General features: G+C 39.7%; 1 protein-coding gene and 1 long non-coding RNA gene across 3 annotated transcripts in view; one reads left to right on the plus strand and one right to left on the minus strand.

Moving 5' to 3' along the window:
- The first annotated feature begins 4,370 nt into the window (after nt 1-4,370).
- Nucleotides 4,371-22,177, plus strand: part of LOC119157952 — a 34,527-nt gene continuing 16,720 nt past the window's right edge. The window contains exons 1-2 of the long non-coding RNA XR_005107711.1: nt 4,371-4,482; nt 14,593-14,678. This is a non-coding gene — a long non-coding RNA (uncharacterized LOC119157952). The remainder of the gene's footprint in view (nt 4,483-14,592; nt 14,679-22,177) is intronic.
- The window catches only part of CDH11 (cadherin 11), an 81,793-nt gene continuing 76,937 nt past the window's right edge, over nt 17,322-22,177 (minus strand). For both annotated transcript variants that reach the window (XM_037409374.1, XM_037409375.1), the window contains exons 13-14: nt 21,231-21,482; nt 17,322-20,226 (exon numbers count right to left, since the gene is read on the minus strand). In XM_037409374.1, the coding sequence (XP_037265271.1) occupies nt 19,730-20,226; nt 21,231-21,482 (749 nt within the window). In that variant the 3' untranslated portion in view covers nt 17,322-19,729. The remainder of the gene's footprint in view (nt 20,227-21,230; nt 21,483-22,177) is intronic.

Genomic DNA, 22,177 nt, shown 5'->3' on the forward strand with positions numbered 1-22,177 from the left:
GCAAAAACAAGAGACAAGACAGATGATGTTAAAGGGTTAGAATAAAAGCAAGAATAAGAGTCCATGGAGAAATGAAGCTTAAAGTATGTCAAGTTTTGTTGTGGTTGTTTTTTTTGAAGTATAGTTGAATTTATCATCCATAACCAAGAGTTTTTGTTATGAGGGTTTTGTTTATTCATTCTTTCATATCATAATTTACCATGCTAAACAAAGTGCACTTCTCCATTGCGGAAGGAGTATCACTAATACCCCTAACAGCACCATCCTTATTTAGTTAAAACAATGCTGACATTATAATGGTGCAAGGAAAATTCAGATGGATTGGTTAGAGTTCTTTCATCTGCAAATCTGTGTTATTTGTGATAATTGGCACAGAAAAACCCTATTGTAACAAGGCAGTTTCCATGACCCTAGAACATTGCTAGCATTTCCTCCATGTAAAATAAAATGGAATGCAGGAATCTGCAATGCTTAAACATTCATTTATCCCAGCACTGTGCCTTTGGAAGTGTCCAGAATCACGTGCTTCACAAGAAAATACAATCACTGTATTTTAGGTTCATTTTACCTTCTCCCCAGCCTGTGCTTAGAATTCCTAGTACAAAACGACTAGTCTTGTAATCAGTTTCCTCTTGAAGTCATTGAAATATTTTTCTTGTGTAAAATGTTATCACTTAGGTTGCATTTCTGACCAAGCTTTGTCATTTACAGATCTAACTATTAGTAAATGCCATGCATGGAAATAAAGGTGGCTCTAAACTTTGCAAATGTCGTTTGCAGAGAAAGGCACAAGACCGCCTTGGGAGAATTCTGTAAACAGGGTTTGATTCAGAGAACCTGGGAATCATTAGAGGGAAAAAATAATTTGGCTTTAATGAGCTTTGACTTAGTATTCAAAGTAGGAACTTTTGACGCATTTGGGAGTACTTTGCATTAACACAAATGAGCCAGGAGCACAAATCCTTGGAATGGGAACTACTTCAAAATTATTGTAGACTGACATCACTGACTGGGTTTAACTGTGTCCTTTTCAGTGGGAGAGGTAAGAGGGAAAGGTCCATCAGTGCATGACAGTATAAACTTGTGTTTGGCATGGAGTCTGAAAAGGACAAACAACTACAGCATCTCCCAGACATGGGTGGGCAAAGCCTAGAAACAGTAATTAGAAGCTCCTAATCCCATGGATGCTCTGTTACACAGTGAAGGGCATTAACTGGTGGCCTCAGACAAAGACCTGCAGGTGGAAAAGGCAAAACGTCAGGTATATACTGCTTGGCATGGAGGTACGTACATAACTGAAAATCACCTACAGGAACTCAAGAAAAAGTGTTTCTTTGGGCCAAGAAAGAGGATTTAGAAAGCTGCTCAAAGCACTTTTATCAGAGGATTCATTTGGAGAGACATTTTGAGACTACAAGGATGCATCTCTTAATTACATCAAGTGCATTACTTGTAAGAGATCACATGCAACCCACATGTGCCACACTCATTTTCAAAATGCAACAGGACAGCAACAAAACATAAACTTAGAAAACAATCTAGTTTCATGTAGAGTCGATCTTTCAAGAACAGCAGAGGATTAGTAAATGTCATTTTATGGAGACAAATCTTGAAGCAGCAAAAATAAAAATATTACATTCTTTCACTAAAAGCAAAGAATTTTTTTTAACACTGTTGTCATTACTGTAACCAGGCAGAATGGCCAGAGGGTACTCTAAGCAAAGGTCTTACATGCTACGTGGCATAACTGCAATCAATGACAGCCTGGACCATGCTTACTTGCTTTCCTACACTGGCTCTGAGATGCATCACTATAATACAAAGGCACGAGATTTTTAAAAAGGAATTTAAGAAACATTTGGTTTTAACACAAATGAGCATCTAGTGGAATTCTGTTGCCTTTAATTATCTTTAAAAAGCCCACCAGATACACCACAGGAGTGAAATAGCTGAAGAAATAGTGGTTGTAATCCCTTAAGTTGTCAAGGGCCTCTTCTTCTTCCCCAGGTCTGTGAGATGTTGACCGTGACTTTCTAACGGCCTTAGGCCTTTAATGTCAAGGTTGCTACAACTGAAAAGCAAATTTGTGAGAGGAGTTTTGCTACTTTAAAATATTAAAAGTACAGTCTCACTAGGGAGAAAGGTTTGGAAATAAAGGGATAAGCTAATTATTTATAATTAGGTCAGACTGGGTAGGCTGATTGCCATAATTAACATTGCCTAATGACTGTCCTCAGGGATTTTACTTGGATATACCAGGTGAAATCTGGTAAGGGTGGGTATCTCTTGTGCTTTTCTGGTGCACGAGAGCATTTGTAGCTCCGGAGCAGAGCAGACGTGTGAGCAGGGATGCGCGTGGGAGGCCGGGAGCGCTGCAGGTGAGCGCGTGGCGCGGGCGGAGAGCGCCAGGGAGATGTAGGTTAGTGTGCTGGGAGGCCGAGCTGGCTGCGCTCCGGGAGGGAAGCGTGTGTGGGCTGGGGAAACGCTCCCGCGCTAGCGGTGAGGGAGCTGGGTGAAGCTTAGAAGTAGTTAGAGATCTGTGCATCAAAGCAAACGGCAGCTTTTCTTAATTGAAAAGGGATCTCTAGAAAATAGAGGAGGAGTATTCATGTGGCTCAAATAGCTAGGGGGACTTCTTACAGACTGAGTTAACCAGAGGTACGCAGACGGTGCATGTAAATATTTCACACAGTAATAATGAGTCATGAACATTTCCCTTCATACAGCCTCTTTCAGGACAAATTCAGACAAAATCCTGTGGGATTCTGTACTGAGTCTGTGCTAGCCTGACTGTGCAACGTTCGCCTACAGCACAGCGCTTTCCTAACTGCTCTTGTCTCACCGTAGGAACACTTCCTTCAGCCCAGCTGCATTAATCCTCTCTCTGACACATCTAAAATGAAGCTGAATAATAGCCAAGTGGACTCAAGAAATAATTAATGGCAAAGAGGACAGAAAAGCACCAGAGCCTGCATTACTTCAAGCCCACTTAGGAAGAGCACCATACACACCTTGAGAGACAGCCAGAGTGAGCAAAACCCCTGCCATCGCCCTCGTGCAGCTTTCCATCTGGGTTTTCCAAATTTCAGGAGACATCCAAGCCTTGGCCTTCGCAAGTGGTATCATGCCAGCAGCCCTCATTTGTACCTCAGGGGAACACTAGCTCAAGTGTTTTGTTGAGCACATGGTAGCTGCCTGACGAGGAATGAGAAGGTATAAAAATGACCGGTACAAATCATTTAGTCCATAATAGCAGACAAGACAATTTCTTCATAGAGAGACTGACAGGCGGATGGCAGAGGCTGATTGGTGTTACTCAGTTTTTAATAACATGTGTAGCTCAACATAAAAAACGGCTTTTCCCTCTCCATCGACCTCAGGCTCAAATGCTTTTAAGAAGGCCTGCAGGTCTTCCATAGGTATTCAGTGGTATGGTGAGGGCAAGTAAATACACCCAGCTGCATTTCTCTGATTTAAGCTATATTGATGCCTCTCTACTGCCTCTTGGGGAAGTGTGACTGGGTTTGAGGTTCTTTATTCAGAGTTTAAAGTGGCTGTCTGAGGTAACAAAACGGTGACATGATAGACAAGACCCACAGCTATCAAGGTGTACAACCAAAAGACAGACTATTACTAGAACTGTGTGAAAAATGCAGACACTTGATATCAATATGTATTTTCAAATCACGTATTGCTTTCATTGAAATTTTTGTGCCCCCAAAAAACCAAACACAAAACTTTACAAAAATCAAAATGTTTAGTTTCCAGAGATTTTAAACACATCTCTCTGTTTCCATTTGCATTAGTTCTTATTTGCAAGTTTATTTCAAATTTATGTAAACTTTCCCTCTGAACCATACAAAGGTGTTCTTAAAATACTGAAATCCAAAAGGAGGTGTTCATTGCAGATCAAAGGAAATGCTTTCGTTCCCTAGTAAGCCTTTAATCTACTCTTGTCCCCCCCAAAACGTTAAGAACATTGTTCTGACAAATCTATCAATTTCTTCAATTAAAAAAAAAAACCAAAAAAAACAACAAACAGCCAGCCACTTAATTTGGATGCAACATGGGCAGCGTCCTGATCAAACACAGCCAGATGCTCATGGTGCCACAAGCTCATATGGGTGTCTAACGGAAGAGTGACTGTTAAAAATGACCTTTATATTGCAAATTTGGGTAATCAACAACTTCAGCTAGGCACTTGGAGGGCTTTTTTATCTCTTGCTTCCCTGATGGTTACTCTCCACATGTTACCATCAGTCTCACCCATATGTTTTTAGAAGTCTTTGAGGACCTGTCTCAGTTAGCCTCATTTTGCCTCCCACCTGTGTTAAACATTCCTGTTCCTGTTACCTTCTTGCAGGAGAGGACCGCTGGGGTGCAGAGTTTGAATTACGATGCTGGAAAGGACATTGCCCTCGACCCAGTGAAAACCAACACGCCATTGTCATAGAATTACAGAGCGTTTCAAAGCGGCTCATTGTAAGTCTGCGGTTCGCAGGTACGGCTGTCAGCTGGGAAATCCCACGCTGACGCCAAGGGGTATGCAGCAGCCACTGGAGGAACTGTGAACTAAATGAATGAGTTCCATTGAAACTGATGCTAAATGAAAAGACTCATGCACTCTTAACCAGCACAAGATTGTTCATTATATATATATATAAAAAAAAAAAAAAGTACCTCCACATTTTAAACTAATGATGACTTTTAGGCATGGTGTAATTATAGCACCATTGGGAAGCCATATGTCACCGAACTTTCAAATGTAAAGGTTGTGCCTACAAAATGAAGCCATATATTCCCATTAATTGAAGCAGTTGATTTCCAGTTACACAATATTAGTTTTAATGGTGAGACTATTAGAAAGTCTATGAATTTCTTCTTGCTATTGATCTGTAGTGTGAAGGTGGCACACTTTAAACTGATCAAAGTTGGTAAGAGAGTGACGTTTGTGCCAGCAAAGTTATAAATATAAGTGACTCTTAGAGTTGTCGCCTGTAAGTTAGCATTAGAATAACCTTGGAGGAATGGTAGTTTTGTGCTGTCAGCACAGCCTGCACAGCTAGAGCATAAAGGATTAGCAACAGAAATTTTGATGAGGGTATTTACTACTAATGACTGCCTTCAAAATTGCCTTTTATCTACAGCTTTTCAAGGCATTTTCCATTCATTAAGCCTTATAAAACCTTTGTAAAATTGGTAGAAGATATAGAAATGCAGATAACTTTGTGCCAAAACACACAGTAACACTTTGACAGAAAAGGGCAGCAGTACATGCTAAACATTATTTAAAATAGGAATTGCACAAAAAAAGTGATGCTATCACTTTGTTAATTAGAGTTTGACCAGAACAGGGGAACAGTCTTGCTCTTAAGAAAAATGGTGTGGAATAATCGGCAAATAATGCTCATGGCTTCTGGTTTGTGTTGTAGCAGCAAGACAGATGTATGTTATGCAGTGACATATAAAAAAAAAAAGAGAGAGTTAAGTATATGAATGGCACCTGTTCTTTTATTGTAATGAAATCTGCTTCCCCAACTGCCAACCCCAAGAGATCAAAAGCAGTGAGTCAGGCCTACTAAACTGATGAGCTGAAAACCCTGAGATTTAAAAAAATAATAAATGTAGGGGGTTTGGGGTGTGGGGTTTTTTTTGAGGTCTTTTGAGCCTTTAGAGATGGATTTCTGTTCTTCTGCAGCCACAAGGAATAGAAGAGCAAGCAAGAGAGCACTGAAGGCACATCTGTAGAGATGTTTGGTCTAGTGGTGTACAAGAGATGTCAGAACCCCACGTCATGCAGCTGCTCTAGAACACGAGAGGTGGGAAGACCAGGCTTAGGCTGATGCTATTACTGGGTTGCAGTGGGTGAGGACGAGTTCAACCTGGCTGCCTTAGCTGTACCTCAAGCATGCAGACAGCCACATTTTTTAAGAGAAATTAGTAAAGAACAACATATGGACCAGAAGCAAAACCAGTGGCTACACAGCATGCTGCCCAGCAATGCAGGAGCAAGCTCTGATGGCACCAGTATGGGACTTCTTACATTGCTTTTAATTTGGGCAGCTCCAGGGTGGTTTACACCTTCATTAATGACCTGGGTGCTGGGACCAACCACACCCTCAACCTGCAGGTGACATGAAAGTGGGAGGAGGAGCTGATACATCACATGGGTGTGCTGCCTGTTTAAGGGGGGCTGTGGCAGGTTGGAGAAATTGGAATTTGAAGACTGTTATGGCAGAGTTGTGAAGTATAAAGCTTTAGGTGTGGGATTTTTTTTGGTAAGTCTTTTCCTTTCTTTTTAACTACGCTAGTTATTACTGTTTAATAATGGGTTAAGTATCAATGTTGCTGTTTAAATTTCTGGTTACTTGAAGCACCTCAAAATTTTGCAGTTGCTATAGGAATGATGTCTAAGGGCTATCAATACAATTAGTCAGTTCTGTAAAAACACAAGTGACTTAATAATGTGTAACTGAAGGCTGCCAAAATATACAGTAATCTGTTGAAAATGTGAAGTTATATGCACATGTGTCAGTGTGAGTCAATGAGTGATATGTGCATTTAAAAAAAAAAAAGTAGAAACACATTTTTACTTAAAAATTACTTGTGGAACAAGCTTTGCAGTATCCCTGAATATTTTTAGAAGGAAAGATGTATAAGATAATACACAGGATGACTTGCAGAATCAGCCATGCAGTGTTCAAAAGGCTACCGGAATTTTTTGCGTCAGTAAGTGATAGTACCTCCCTGCAGTGATCAGAGGACTTGGTAACAGTGGAGGGTCTTCGTCACAGTGAGTAAAAGGTTGCATCCCATTTGGGTGGCTTCCAGGAATTTTTGTTATTTAGTTAGTTTTCTTATTGCTTTATCATTTTAGCTCATTAAACCAGACAGAATTTAACTCAATTTAAGAAAAAAATAAAAATATTCCTACCAGTTAAATGGCATAGAAGGATGGATGGGCACCAGAAATGGCACATTGAGAGTATGTGGGAGCAGCAAGACGGTGCAAGAAGGCTCTTTACAGATCCTCCCATAATTTACCTAATAGCTTGTAGAGGGAACCTATGGAAATTTGCTCTTTAATTTTTGTTGGGTGTGAAAATTAAAATCCCCACTAATGTACTATAAAGGCCTAATCATGTCAATAATGGTTATAATAAGGTTGTTATAAAAACTAAATTAAGTGTTTTATAGGTAACTTGGCTTTTAAGTACTTGGGGGGGGTGTTGTTTCTTAAGGCTGTAAAGTTGTTGATTAAGGATTCGCTTGTTTGGTGAGAAGAAGCACTCTCATTGCTGCATGTAGTACAGCAAGCTAGATTTCAGTTTGAAGTGGTCAGGCTGGTAAAATATTCCCATTCTGCAGTGTTAATCTATTCTTTAATAGCCTGGGTCTGGCCATTGAAATCCACTGTAGGATTTTTTTCTTTCCTACCCGGTTTGATTCACAGCATTTTCAATTATTTAGGTAGGAAACAAACAAACAGGCAAAGAATAAAATTGCTTAGTTCCACAAGGAGATGGAAACTTTCAAATAGGTTCATAGAGCACAAATCCTTTTACAAGGAGGATCTCTGGAAATGCTTTGAAAAAAAAAAAAAAAGACACTTCAGATTTAGGGGTTTTTTGAAGCCCACACTAGGCATCAACAGAGCTTTGAAGTCTTTTAAATGATTCTTTTATATAAAATTGGCACACAGTTCAGTTAAAACACTGAGCTAATTTTTTTATCAGATATATGAAAAAGCATAGAATAAGCATGTGGATTTCTTTTATAAAGCTTGTTGGTTATTGGAGTACCGCTGAAAAAAGGCAGTTAATTTCAGTGCTTAATGCGACTGTAATAACTGCAAGGCCACAAACCATTAGGTTCTTCATCTGATAGGTGATTAATTTCCAGGGAACATATGCTAAGAGAATAACATATTTCCCCAGACCTCTTCCCCAAAAGTTCTCACAAAGCAATGTCAGTGTATTTACTGACAGAGAAATAAGGAGGGGGAAAAAAAAAAAAAGTTTAAAAAAATGTTCCAGCAAAACTAGTTGTGGTGTTTTGGTCACTACAAGGGAAAACAAGCATTACTACAATTTCTGGAGAGATCTGTAAGGTAATACAGCGGTCATTAGGAAAAGATGGTTGCAACTGACTTACTATGAGCATTGAAGGTATTGTAGCTGTTCCCTGACTTTTGAAACTGGTAATGCGGGTTTAAAAAATGACTATAGTTTCTTAAGAAAAGAAAACTTATTTGAACTCCTTTAGAATAAACAGAATTGTCATTATTTTGACCCCTCCCACATCCTGTTTTAATGGCAGCTCAGTGCTCAAGCTTGTCTGGGGGGAGCTGGTGCTGAGCCTGGGGAGGGCAAGGAGAGGGCTGGAAAAAATTCTGCCCAGACTCCTTAGAGAATTTAGCTGCCAAGTAATAATAGGTCTTCACTGACCATCTGCAAACTGTTTTGTTTTATTGTTGTTGGTTTTTTCCCCTCTGAAGCTTATACATTTTCTACATTTGGATGGGTTTTCTTAGGGAGAGCTAAGTGGAGATCAGGGATGACATGATTATCCTCCTGCCAGTTTCCACATCCCAGTTCCAAATCTTAGCAATGCTGAAATTTCATGACAAAAACAGTTGTCAGGATTCTTTTAATCTTAGCTCTCAACATTTTCACAGAAACTTTTCACCTACTCTGTTCCTCCAAAAACTTGACTTGTTTTTAAGCTAGTTCAGGGGGGAAATGAGTCTAAATACTTTCTATTTGACAGTTTATGAGTGTGTGTCCGTCCGTGTCCATCCAGGGTGGATGTCATACTGTGAAGTTACGGTACTGTCTACGGTGTTATTATGTAAGAACATGTCAACAGGGCTTTCAAGTGTGTCTTGTGTCAATGCAAATGTTTGAAAAATAGTGAACAATTAAATCTGTCTTTCAAACTCCCTATTTATTGTGCAAGATTTCAACATATGGACTTAAATATCAGTAGTGAAGTCATCTATTTCACCTGTCTCATTACAGAAGTATATGTAACTGTTAGAGGAATATAAGGGTTACATAAAATTATATCCACTATTTATGTATTATTGTATCCAACACATATGTCCTTTCCATATGGGATGTTCTCACTGTACAGAACATGGTCGGTTCCAAGTATAACTCAACAGAAGCATTCAACCTTTGATTTTAAAACTGTTATCATCTCCACTTCAACAACCCACATTGAAAGGAAATTCCAGATTGTGGGGGGGAAATGGCTGCCAATCTGAATGAGGAGGAACATCGTCAGATGGCAGGGAAGTATTTGTACTAGTTGTATTAACAGAAGCAATGACCTTTACACACTCCAAAACAAGCCATATGGGCCTTGGATCACAGCAACCGTTTGTCAAGCAAAACTCCTGACTCACTTCAAACAGTGTTCAAACACAGGCGTAAGAAGCCTGAACACAAAACGCTCTTCTAAAATGCGTCTCGGAAAGAGGGGCGATGCACCAGATTTTGAGGTAACTGCTATTTAAACCTTCGAATCCTAGAGCAAAATTTTTTTTGCATAAATTTTGGTCTCTCCATTGTTGGGAATGGAAAACAGATGGGCTGCAGTTTAGCATTGCAGCAAGAATCCAAATTCAATTCTCTGGCTTGTTCTTAGGAGAGCTAATGAAAGTTGAATAATATGCACTGGCAGTGCCTAAAACCCTCTGTGTTTTTCTTTCTCTTTTCTTTGGCAGGGTGAGACTATTCTGCATTAAATTTGCATATGGCCACCTTTCTCCCTAGCATAACCCTAGTGATTCCTCTGACCTTATTTGTGATTAATATGGGCCCTAAACTTTACAAACTGCCCTTATTGCTTAGGCAATATCTGTGCTCCTTGTAGCCTCTGCAAGTGAACCAGAAGGACCTGTGGAAGTGAGCAATGAATTAGTATTCACCCTATTTATTCATTAAACTGACCAGAGTGATATTCTGCTCCTCCATGGCAACACTGATCTTTAACTGAAATTATCCCTAAATTTTCTTGACGGAGAGTAATACACTGAGTTCTGGATGCTTGTGGCAAGGATATTAATAGAGTACTCAGGGTGGCAAGCAGAACACGTTTTAAATGTACTCTAAATAATATCAAGAAAGAAAACAACAACAAAAACCAGACGCCAAATCGAGCATGTAGTCTTCCCTGTGAGTAGCAGGAATAGAGTAAAACAAGCGTGCTGAAGTGTGCTTGGAGAAACCTCAAGGAAAGGAGTTCATGTGTCAGAAATCAGGTCTAATAAAGCAATGCAAACAATGAAGTCTTCTGACTTTAAATGATGATGTGATTTGAAATGACAGACAATGACTAATTCTGAATTTTCTGAGAAAGCAACAGAGGCTCTTTGGCAGATAAATAACTCTTAGTTTGGCCCATTAAGTGCAGTAGCCTTGTACCTGCTGGACACCCCGCTTCACTGCTGTTCAGCTGTGAAGAAGGAAGCTTTGGTGAGTGGAGCACTTAAAGGCTATCCCGTGCTTTGCAGCAATGTTCTGCTCTGACTCCCTCAGCACTATGACAGCAGAGATGTACTAACCCAACAGGGGATTCCCAGAACGTGACGTGATGCTAAAGCGACCCAGCAGAGAACAGATGAAAGTTTTCTAGGGGTCTGTCACTATTCTTAAAGATCAATGGGGTTATGAGAGAAAGTGATTTTAAGAGCTGCAGGGTTATGTTTGATGTCAGTAGTGATCTTTTTTCTTTAAAAAGTTGCACCCCCAACAGATCTGCAGGGCATCGAAGCAGCCCTATTCCTACTAGCACAGAAGCAAACTTGTTGCCTGCATTGGTTTGTCTTCCCTGTCCATGCTTCGGTGTCAGACCTCCGTCAGGGCAATGCAACCAAAGTGTTGGCTGGGGAATGGGGGCTGAGGAGAGAATTGAGAACCGAATCCCTTTTACACCTTCGTTCATGCTCAGATTATCTTGCCTGTCTAGTAGACTTCTATTTCTCTCCCTATGTGACATTTTACCAATCAGCCGCAAAATAGTTTGCTTGAATCTTTTCCCACTCTTCCCTGAAATGGTTTTCAAGACAGATAGTGAAGGAAGCACAGGGGGGCCGGGGTGGTTGAAGGTGAACCTCCTCCTCCCCCTGCTGCCTCTGCTTCAGCCCCTCTGCTGCTGCCCAGTCCTTTGCATACAGGCAGTGTTCCTAGAAATGCTTCTCTTCAGCTGTTTCCTGACTCCCCAAAATGAAAAGTGTTTTCCTAGCCACGGGGGTGGTGGGTTTTGATGGTTTGGTCACAGTGCATTGTTCTCCTGGCAGATGCATCTCTGCCGCTGGCACACCTACGCTGCTCCCAGGACAGCCTGGGTGCCCCGGCGCTGGGCAGTGAGCCCTGAATTCCCCCTCCATCAGTGACTATTCCAGCTTGTGACTCCCGGGAATAGCTCATAAATTTTGCCCTTAGACTTTGCAGCCAACATAAATTGGTAGCAAAGAATGATAACGCCTGAGGCTTGTGAGGGAGGTCACAAGAAAGGACGCAGTCCAGGCTCTTGGAGACAGGTTTTTGCAGTCACCTGTGTGGTGCCAAGTAAACAGAAGAGCTGACTGCTGAAATCTGGCTCACCTCGGGCGTGCGTGATGGGAAGAGGCCGTTCTGCAGTGAATTGCCAGCACGTGGCTTCATGTACAGCACTGGAAGGGTTAGTTTGGGTTCTGAATTTTATAGGTGCAGTGGGAGTCTAATGCACTTTCATTAGCACAACTCCATACTGACCTCTGGACTAAAAAAAGCAGGGACTTTCATATCATCTCATAATCCACCAAGGGCAAATAAACATTCAGAAATTCTAGTCATTCTTTTTTCCCCAGCTCTCATTAAAACTCTGGTCTCTGTTAGCATCATGCAGATATTTTGCACTAGCTTTTTATTACAGTCAAGTACAGATGCCCTCTTTATTTTGTAGCAGAGTTAATAGCAAAGCTTTTTTGCTAAAGTTTCTGATTATCCGCTATGGCTGAGAGCAGTTTACCAGCAATAGTCTCCTTGGAATATTCAGGGTTATGCACAGCTTTTAATTCTTTAAAGAGTTTGGTGATAAATAGCTTGTTTATACTGTGATCTCACTTGAAAAGCAGCCAGCAGATTTCTGAATGTACTTGTCCACTTCTACCGGGCTGCTGGGCCAGCATCAGAAGCATGAAGATGGTAGTGCAAAAGCCATGCCATGTATCTACGAATCGATCCAGTTAGTATTAAGTGATTTTACAGTGCACAATTGGGCACATACAAAAAATCCAAACAAAAAAAAAAAAACACACCAAACCACAAAAACAACAGCAACAAAAAAAAAAAAAAAACCAAACACAAAAACCCAAAAAACCCAAACAGATGAAATGCCTCTGATCTGTGTTCTGGGTGCTGGTGTGGTGGCGTGTTCAGTAAGGTGGCTTCTGACCTTGCATCATCTCCGCACTTGGAGAAAGTTTAGTTTTGTGAGCAAGACGGGAAAGGGGAGGAGGGGACAGCAAGGAAGACAGACTTAAATTTTGATCTGTGTGTTATAGTGGCTCAATAGTAGGTGCTGACCTGGCTGGTGATTTACAGTATCTCTCAATACAACGAATTCCTGCTGTTGTCTTCTTGCTTTTTCAGAATGTTTTAAAGCAAGTCCTATGGCTTTATTTACTTTTGTCTTCTATATTTTTTCCTTTACTACAGTTGCATATTATTACTTACATGAATGAAACATACAATCAGTTCTCTTTGGGTGGCCATGACAAAAAAAATGCCATTTTAGTGATTCTTAGTGGGATGCTTACGTGTTATTGGAGGATTTTTTCTTCATGAAAGGAATTTTACATGACACCCGGCACTTCAGAGCAGTCTGCAGTGGAGTAGCAGTATGTGTAGGCATATAAAGTGTTCATATTCTTTCATTTAACGATGTTTCAACACAGTGAGAGACACTAGCTTCCAGTAGTGTGGGATCACTTAGATTACAGTAGTGTTACCACATTATACTTACTATTATGTGTGCTACTATTTATTCACAGTAATAAACATTGTCAACATGCTAAATAGTAAGTGTATACAAGATCTAGGCTTTAGAAAATAATACAATTCTGAGTACTGAGCCATCTTAAGAGATTGTGTTTAGTGAAAAGCATTTGCTGGACCATTTTGTAAAGCCACAGGAATAGGCAGTGCTCAGCTGTCAGAAACCTTTCCCTTTTGAATTTTATAATTATTTTCCCCAGAAAGAATTCTGAAAGAAATTAAATGTCTGAGCTTAAATATGATTCATTAGCGACCAAAACTGCAGAAGCTAGGGCACTCAGCCATTCTGTCTTTGACCTCTTCTGAGACTGTTAGCAAGGGTGATAGATGGTTGGATGATGACAGTTTTTGAAGTGTAGATTTCTGCTAAATCAATGGACAAGATATGTCAAATTTCTAGTAATTTCCAAAAGCTTCTGCCAGACCCCCACAAATAGCTACTTTTTCATTCACTATTGTAATGTCCTAGAGCCACGTAAATTAACATGGGTGAAAATGATGTTCTGTGAGTTTTTACAGTTTGAAGCATCCAACTTTCCATTTTAGAAAACAAAGAACATAAACAACAGTTTTGCTTATATGTCTTGATAAGGTACAACAGCTCCATAATCAATAATAGAAAATGTTACTGAAAGGCCCAATAGACCTCAAAGAGATAATGTGAATCGGCCATTAACAGTAAGTCATTATAGAACTTATTAAGTGAAGCCTTGGGGCTGTCATAGAGCCTAAAGGTTGACATAAATTTTTCATACACATTGAACTTTGCTAAATGTGCTTGCATTTGATTAATGATGACTTTCTTCAGTGTGCTAATAAGAAGGAAAATATGAGCTCAGGCTGCAGCAGGGAGAATAGTCTCCTGGAAAGAAGGCCATCTTTGGCGACAGAGGAACAATGGAGCTTTCCAAAGACACCCTGCCAAGTATGAGGGAGTATATTACTCCCTGAAAAATTGCTCCTTACCACCCAGAGATAGGGCAATGAGCACAGCGTGCAAGCATGGAAAAGCAATTTTATAGTCGTGGAAGTGAAAGCATTACAGCTCCAAAACAAACAAAAAAAAAGCCACACACACTCCTGGGCCCCTTAAGACCTCCATATATCATAAAGAACAATACAGAAGTGCTTCATATTTATAAAGCAGCTTTGTGAGTGGAGTGGTATGTCTGCAAGGCCTGCTGGTGCTAGAGCTGGAGGAAATTTGCCTTGGCAGCCAAAGTAATGAGTCATGGATTCGTGGAATCGTTTAGGTTGGAAAAGAAGACAACAACAACAACAAAATAAACCCTTCACTTGCAAAAAGGCCTGGAGAACAGCATATGGATTTGGTCAATAAAAAAAAGTGAAACCCATATTTATTTTTAAAAAAAGGAAAGCAGTCAGTAACTTCAGTCCAAAGCAGTCACAAAGTTTAAGTCTCTTTCACTAACCACCAAAAATCTTAGGCATGTTTTAAAATTTGGGGATAGCTTTAAAAGTCTTTTAAATATTTTTTTTTCTTTCTAGTTTTTAAAATATTAAGCTTTTCTATTTCTTTTAAAAGAGCATCCCTACAATCAAGAGCCTAACAAACAGCCCTAGCCAAGAGGACTCAAGGTAAACCAGACGTCTTCTCCTAGACTTAGGTAAGTAATTACATATCTGTCCTGATTTTAAAAACATAAAAAGAAATGCAGCAAATGACAGATGTGTTTACTTCTTCTCACCTCCTGGCAGTGTGGTTTAGCAGACGATGTTTTACTCCCCATCCATACCAGCTATGAATTTGTCACTCCAAAGCAGCTTCCCCTGCCCCAGCCATGGAGTGCTTTGCCCATCAGCCTGGCTGGTGCTTCGGCTGGTTTTTGATGCAGTTATAAGCAACCACAAATGGATTAAACAAGTACAACTTAAAATAGAAAATATAAATCAGGTTTTGAGTTTGGCAGTTAGAGCCCTCACAAGGACTTTGATAATCTCAGGTTCAATTCCCCTCCCCATTTAACACTTAATTATTTATAGAATGCAAATTCCAACAGAAAGTCTGAAAGACTCTTGAAAAGGGCACTTCTCTGACCTGGGAAGAGGTCTTTGTAAAGCCACACACAGTCCAAGCAGGTCTCCCCCTCTTTGGGCATATGTGTTTTCTTTCTTTCCATGGAGAAACCTGAAATGCTCCATGTACCCTGCAGAAACCCCTACATGTGTAAACACTTGCCCCTGTTATGCACAGCCACCACCTCTGCCCAGGAGGTAGGAGGTCTTGGATGTACTTCTCATGTACATCCAATGTACAATGGGCAACAACCAGTGTGTGTATGCACATGTGAAGTTATGGTGTCATATGTGCAAAGCTGTTATCTGTGCATCAGGCTGCAGCTTCCGTGCTCCCTCTGCTGTGAGAAGGCATGAGACCTAATCTGGGAAACAGTTTGCAGTTACTAAGGGAGGGAGTAACAAATACTGAGCTAAAGCTGGTGTGCAGGCAAGGCCCAGGTCATTGTATGGAGCTACAAGCAGCATGATTTTCAAATGACTATGAATCTACAAATCAGGGTTGGTGAAAATTGTTCTGCTTGTGACTTGGGTATTCATAGTCAACCCAGCCTGGTCAGTCAAGGATTTGAAACAGCCTTCCTTATTGAATGCTGAGATTAGTGATATTAAATAATGGAAAACTTTATTCACTAGCCTGCCTGGGCCAGTTCACTGACCTGGAACTGGGTCAAACTTGTTGATCTCCAGTCTCAGCCCAAATTAGCGAAAGCAATAGCAAACCTCCAGAGACTGGCATTTAACTAATTCTGACAAGCTCATGCATTACTTCACAAGCCATTCTTTTTTCCTCTCTTTCTCTCTCCCTTCTGCTCTCTCTCTTTTTAAAAATATGGTTCTGGTGCTGATCGTTCAGATTTTCAGTAGCTCAGTGCCTTGATCAGCCACCAAAGTGGAAGCCTGCACAGAGCCTACCTTGATTGTTTGTTATTGAGGTACTCAATGAGAACGTGGAGTTCTGAGAATTCTGCTGGGTGGGGAAGACATAAAAGTATTCCAGGCTTTTGGTTCCCATAAAGCTAAGGCTGCCTCTTTGTGAGCCTGATTTAAATTCTTATTCTTCGCTGCTTCTGCAAGCTTATCAGCTCCAACATGGTAAAATTCAGCATTTTATTTTGTCAGTCAGTCAATGATATGGAGCCAAGAAAACATGCAAATTACTTAGATGTTCTCATCTGTGGTCGTATCAGTTTCTGAGGCGTGATCTCGCACAGGATTACCTAAATGTTGGTGGCAAGCTTGTACCCCTTGACATGGTATCAAAAACCGCTTGACATAATGGCAAGAACATGACAGAGGCAATCTAAAATATCCCAAACAAACCCTCTTCTTCCATATCAATGTAAGTTTTGAGAGTTCCCTTAGCAACCAGCGCTGAACTTGCATACCTAATTGCTTCTTGCCGGTGATGAGAGGAATTGTGTACAAACGCATGGTGGATATACGTGAGACGGGGAGCGTGTCAGATGCAAATGCTCCTGGCAATAAGCAGCTAGACAAGGAGCTCTGTGTTTTTGCCAACAGGAGCACAGGCATGTGCTCAGTTCGCAGAATAAACATCACTTCTGGTAGTGTCACACTGCCTGTTACTGAGGGTGTTTGGGGGGGTTTTGTTGTGTCCCCCTGCCAAATGATGCCTCAGGCAGGACTCACAAGAAGGAAAGGAGAGGCCAAAACATCACCTGCACTTGCTTCTGTCCCTTACCTACCTGGCTTACTCGTAACAATCCTCCTTTTAAGTAGGGTTTGTCTCCAAACCCACTGAAGTTGTAATTAATCTTTCCGTTGCCTTCCATGGACGCAAGGCTCGGTCCTTCCCTGAGCTCAGTCGGGAAGAGTGCGAGCGCCTGTGCTAAAGTAATTCAGGCAAGTAAATCCCTTCTCAGGCTGCTCAGATCCCTGGGATCACCGCAAGGAACTACAGTAGCCCCAGCCCACAGTCCTTTCTGATTTGTGTCAGGGACTAACCCAGCGCTGCTGGGCTGGTTTTTACGCTCTCAGATTATAAGCCTGAGACTCCGGTGACCACTGCTGTGAAGTTTAACACAAATAAATGTCCTGTCGTAGTGCCAAAACACGCTGTTCATTTGGGGTGTTGCAGATGATACGTAATGAGTATAATTCCCAGCATTTCAGCGGTAGTGTTGGCTGAGATTAGCAAGACTAACTTAATAAAGCAGTATGATAATTGCATAGTCACTGGGAAGGGGAAAAATAATCAAATGAAAAAGGACAAAACCAGCAGGGAAAGAAAATTTATTTCCAAGCATCTATGAGAGTGCTACAAACAATAGAGACTAAAACTCAAAGCATTTAAAACTATTAAAAAATGTAGTCGACAATGTCCTTCTTAAAAATTAAACATAAAAATGTAGAAAATGCAGTTATTAATGCTAAAACTTGCTCAAAAGTGAAATAAACCCAGATAGCATCAATGAGGATGGAGTCCTACAAATGACTTTTTTAACTTTATTTCAATCTGTTAATTTGTAAATTGATACTCATTTCATTTTTTAATGTTTATTTAAATTTATAATGGAGAAATGTGCAAATCTAGCAAAATATTCTTTGGATTATAAACAGAGAAAAATCAACAACCAAAGAAATTTGAACCAAGTTAATAATAAACTATAGAATTATATAGAATGCATACAGCTATAATAAGGTGAAATATTACAATAAACATTGTAGAGCAAATCTGCTGATTTAGCAAACTCTGCCTTATAAAACATAGGGATATAATGGGACAAGTGAATATGTTATGAATATAGAGCTGAAACATCATTCATAATTTTAACAAGTTAAATTTTAATCTAACTACATATATGGGGGGTCTTCAGAAAAGCAATACACCAACAGACCAGATTTCCTCTCAGATCGAGCAGTTTGGTATCTGACTGCAAATGAAGGACAGGGTCTGTAAAATGAACGGTAGAAAAATGTATATCACTTCTATTTATTGCCTCTTCCCATATTGCAGCTGCTGATCTCTGACCCTAAACAGCAAACTATATTAAATTTAGCAGAAGTACAGCTGTACACAGCTGCTGAAAATGTTGATGCGCAGAACATATTCCAATCCCTTGCTCATTCTGAACTAATATAAAAAGTTATAGATCATTTTTCGATTAAAAACATACATTACAAAGAACAACTCTGAAAGCACTCTGTATTTCTGCCATCACAAATTAAAATGCCTTCCTATCAGTAGACGATGCTATTCTACTGCAGTAAATGGAAAAAAAAATCAAAAGAAAAAAAAAAAAAAAGTGCCAGAATCTTAATTACTACTCAGGTAAGGTAATTGTCAGGTAGAATAATCTTTAGGGAACTTATAGCTAAACTGGGTCAGATTTAAGTCTCTAGAACCCGCAGAAGCTTAGCACAGATACGGAAATTCACAAGCCTGGAGTAAATTGTAAGTACAGAATACTCCTGTCCACTTACAAAGTCATTTCTGAAACCTCTGGAATTTCTAAGATATAAGATAAATGCATATTACATGGGAAATACTGAAAAGTGTTACACTTAATTTTATCCAGAAAACACAGTAGTATTATATGCAGATTATTACTGTGTTCTGGGAGCAGCCACAAGCTGTAGATAGAGGGTACAAAATGTTCACCAGACATTACATTTTTTTTAATCTAAAAAACATTTGTAAAATGTACTTGATTTTTAAATAATCACTTAACAAGGCAACAAACCAACTACAAACACATAATAAATAAGGCTATTAAAAGGTCACAATTGTAGTAAATTAGTCAGAACTATAAATGGGACATTAGAAACACTATGTTTTTCCTTATATGCTTAATAACCAGAACAAGAATTAAAAAAGGATCAGTTTATTTCAAAGTCTGCTTCTTATATTGAAGCACATATTAAAGCAACAGTACAATGTTCATAAAATATAAGTGTGATGTTGTAACATTTCTTACATGTCAGAATACTGATATTTGTATGTATACTAAAATAAGAATTTTAAAATTGTACAAATAGATACATTAAAAATGACATAGAAATAGGGCGCCTCCCACCGCAACAAGACAGAGTTTTTATATCTGGCACGTATTAGTTCAAGATGAAAGTATAAGCAAAAAGATTTACAAGAATCAGCAGTAACAAGTTTGATGCTCAAGAGACATAATAATTGTACATTGTACTGTACATACATCATATGGGTTTAAGCTGGCTGAATATTATATATTTCAAGTTTAAAAATGCACTACCATATAGAGTGTCCATAGTTTAAGGCGAAATTACAGCTCAGAACTGTTATCTTTTCTAATTTGTGGAAGCTTCTTTGACATAAAAGATTTAGATGTTCACAATACATAAAAGATTTCCCTTATTTGTAGGTTCACATTTAGCATTTTCCTTCATTTAAATATTTTGTATTTCTTAAGTGGGTTTTTTCCTTTAGTGAAGTTGGCAGCCAACTTCTATATTTGCCTTTTGTAGGAAAAGGTACTTCACAGTATTTACCACTTTTATGTCCTTTTTTATCAAAGGAATCCTCTCTGTCAAACTTAAATGTTTAAATGAGATTTTTCTTGATTTTTAAAAAAATACCTGCTTACATTTCTTCTGGATTCTTCAGAACATTGGACACAGTTCTTAAGGCCAAATCTTAAACTTTATTGTTAAGAATCATCATCGAAAGTGTCTTTGGAGCCATACAAGTCTGCAAGTTTCTTAAATCGAGGTCCCCAATTTTGTAGATAGTCGTAGTCCAAATCAGAATCTGTTGTTGCTGACTCTAAGGAGCTAAGTGAACCAGCCACTGAGCCTCTTCCTTCATAGCCATAGATCTGAATAGAGTCATAAGGAGGAGCAGTCGGATCATTATCAGCCTCTTGTATTCGGGTGTTGATGAAATCATCAACATCAACACTATTAGGAGCTGGCCGAAGCCCTGGTCTTGGCATATACTGATACTCAGGTTTTATGTCTTTACGAGGAATAAATCCATTGATGCCATCAGGGTTCTGCAACGTAGCTATGTCAAAAGCTTCAGTATCTTCTTCTCCTCCACCTTCGTCGTCATAAGTAATAATGTTCTCTCGGACATCTTCTTCTTCGAAAACAATCAGAGGTTCTTTTTTCTGCCTTTTCAGTGTTACAAACAACACTACAATAACTACAGGGGGAAAAAAAGCAAGTTAGACTGCACTCTCAGACAGTAGTAGCTCCTTTATAAACAGCTTATCGCATTCACTGAAACCTCAGCTTTTGTGCTGTGCTTCATCATGTGTTTTTGCAAACATCTGCATTTTTAGCATACCTAGCCAGGTAAAAGCACTGGTGTTTGTACGCGGAACTGAACATACAGATTTGGAGGTTTCTATTTGGGCTGAATACCATCGCTCTTACTAATTGCTCATTATTGCAAGACTAATTCAACAAAAGCATTTGTGGGCCCCCAGCGCTGCATGAACACTATGACACTGCCTTTGGGCAGCCCAGTCATGTGTATATCTGCAACAAAACACAGATGAAACTTTATTCTCTCTTGTACGCTCAAAGCTTAACTCTAATTCTATGTCTCATTTCCACAAAAATGGAATTTTTCTTCAGCAACCTCAAAACAGATGTCTTTGTTGCTGTGTTCCTTCTCATTTCAAATTTCTATAAAATAACTTTAAAATACATAAGAAAAGAAAGACTATAAATTCCTATGAGCAAAATAAAACATTTTATGTATTTTCAAATAATCAGCAAATGCTTTACAGCACTTTCTTAAAAGCTAGTCTTTAGAGCCAATCATTTGTCTTCAACACAAGAGGAGTCAGAGGGAAATAGCTGGTAGGAGCCGTTAATCCTGGCTGACCTCAATAAGGAACTTGTCATCCAGGGAAGATCACAAAACTTAAAACTGTGTGTCACGACCTCCTTTAAACAGTGTCCCTGATTAACTGATATTAGGCCACAAAAGGACATTCTCTGAGCACACCTAGACAAATTCATTGGTGTCTGCTATTGCAGTTATCACATACTGCATTTCAGCTAGGCAGATTAGTAACTCCTATAAAAATAAAAGCTAAGGAATTAAGATTTGGTTCTCCATCTTGGAGCCAAAGGCAAGGTTAATTTTTTTTAAACACAAACAAGTATAGAAAAGTAATGAGTAAAGAACTTTCTTACCTAACAAAATCACAATGCAAGCAAGGATGGCAATTAAAGCTCCGGTGCTTAATCCAGCATTGAGGATGTAGGCTTCTGCATTGCAGGAGAGCAAGGAGCCATTGCTGTCACAGGCGCAGACCCGAATGGTGAGGGTGTTGGTGCTGCTCATAGGGGGGACTCCACCATCGCTTATTACAATAGGAAGAAGGTATAAATCTTGCTTTTGGCGACTAAATCCTTCACGTCTAACAAGAACGCTTGCTGTGTTATCTGTTTAAAGAGAGACAGTCTTCATTATTTTTTCCACAAAGTCATCCTCTTATTAAAAATATAAAAAAAAATCTATCTTGCTGCAACAGCTCTGGATTTTCAGATGCCTTAGCATTATTTGTATAATGGAGCAGTACAAAGTATCACCTTCCTAATGACCCCAGAGCAATCACAGTATAGCCTTTCATTCATATAGTACCACGCTCAACTTTAATTATTTTAGGGTGATGAGGGCAACACAAGGAACACAAAATTTCTCTGTTAGTACCTCCTTCTGGCACTCCAGTAACTTTCTGGGAAACTCACAAGATTCATCAACTACCATCATGACTTAGCCTTGGTGTTGCTCTTTGGGCTGGTTCTAGTCTCTTTCCAGAATTAAAGCCTTCAGTGGAGGGAAAAAAACCCCAACTCTCTCTGATTTACAGTTTGTGGTGTCAGACCCACAGGAATGGCAGGCAGAAATCTGTACAAAAATGGTCTGTGTTAACAAGACTTCCACCCAAATGAAGCCAACATTTGCTGTGTATTAGCAGATCTGAGCCTCAGTGTCGACCTCTTTCTGTAACGCTAACATAAGCAGTATTTTATCAGACCCTGTGTTACTCAGAAAGCTCGATCGTGCAGGCACAGTGTGTCTGGGCACGTTTTGAGCTGTGTGGAGGGAGGAAGGGCTGCAGTGTTGCTCCATCCCA

The sequence above is a fragment of the Falco rusticolus genome, chromosome 15 (assembly GCF_015220075.1).
Source record: "Falco rusticolus isolate bFalRus1 chromosome 15, bFalRus1.pri, whole genome shotgun sequence".
In the NCBI taxonomy this organism is placed as follows: Eukaryota; Metazoa; Chordata; class Aves; order Falconiformes; family Falconidae; genus Falco; species Falco rusticolus.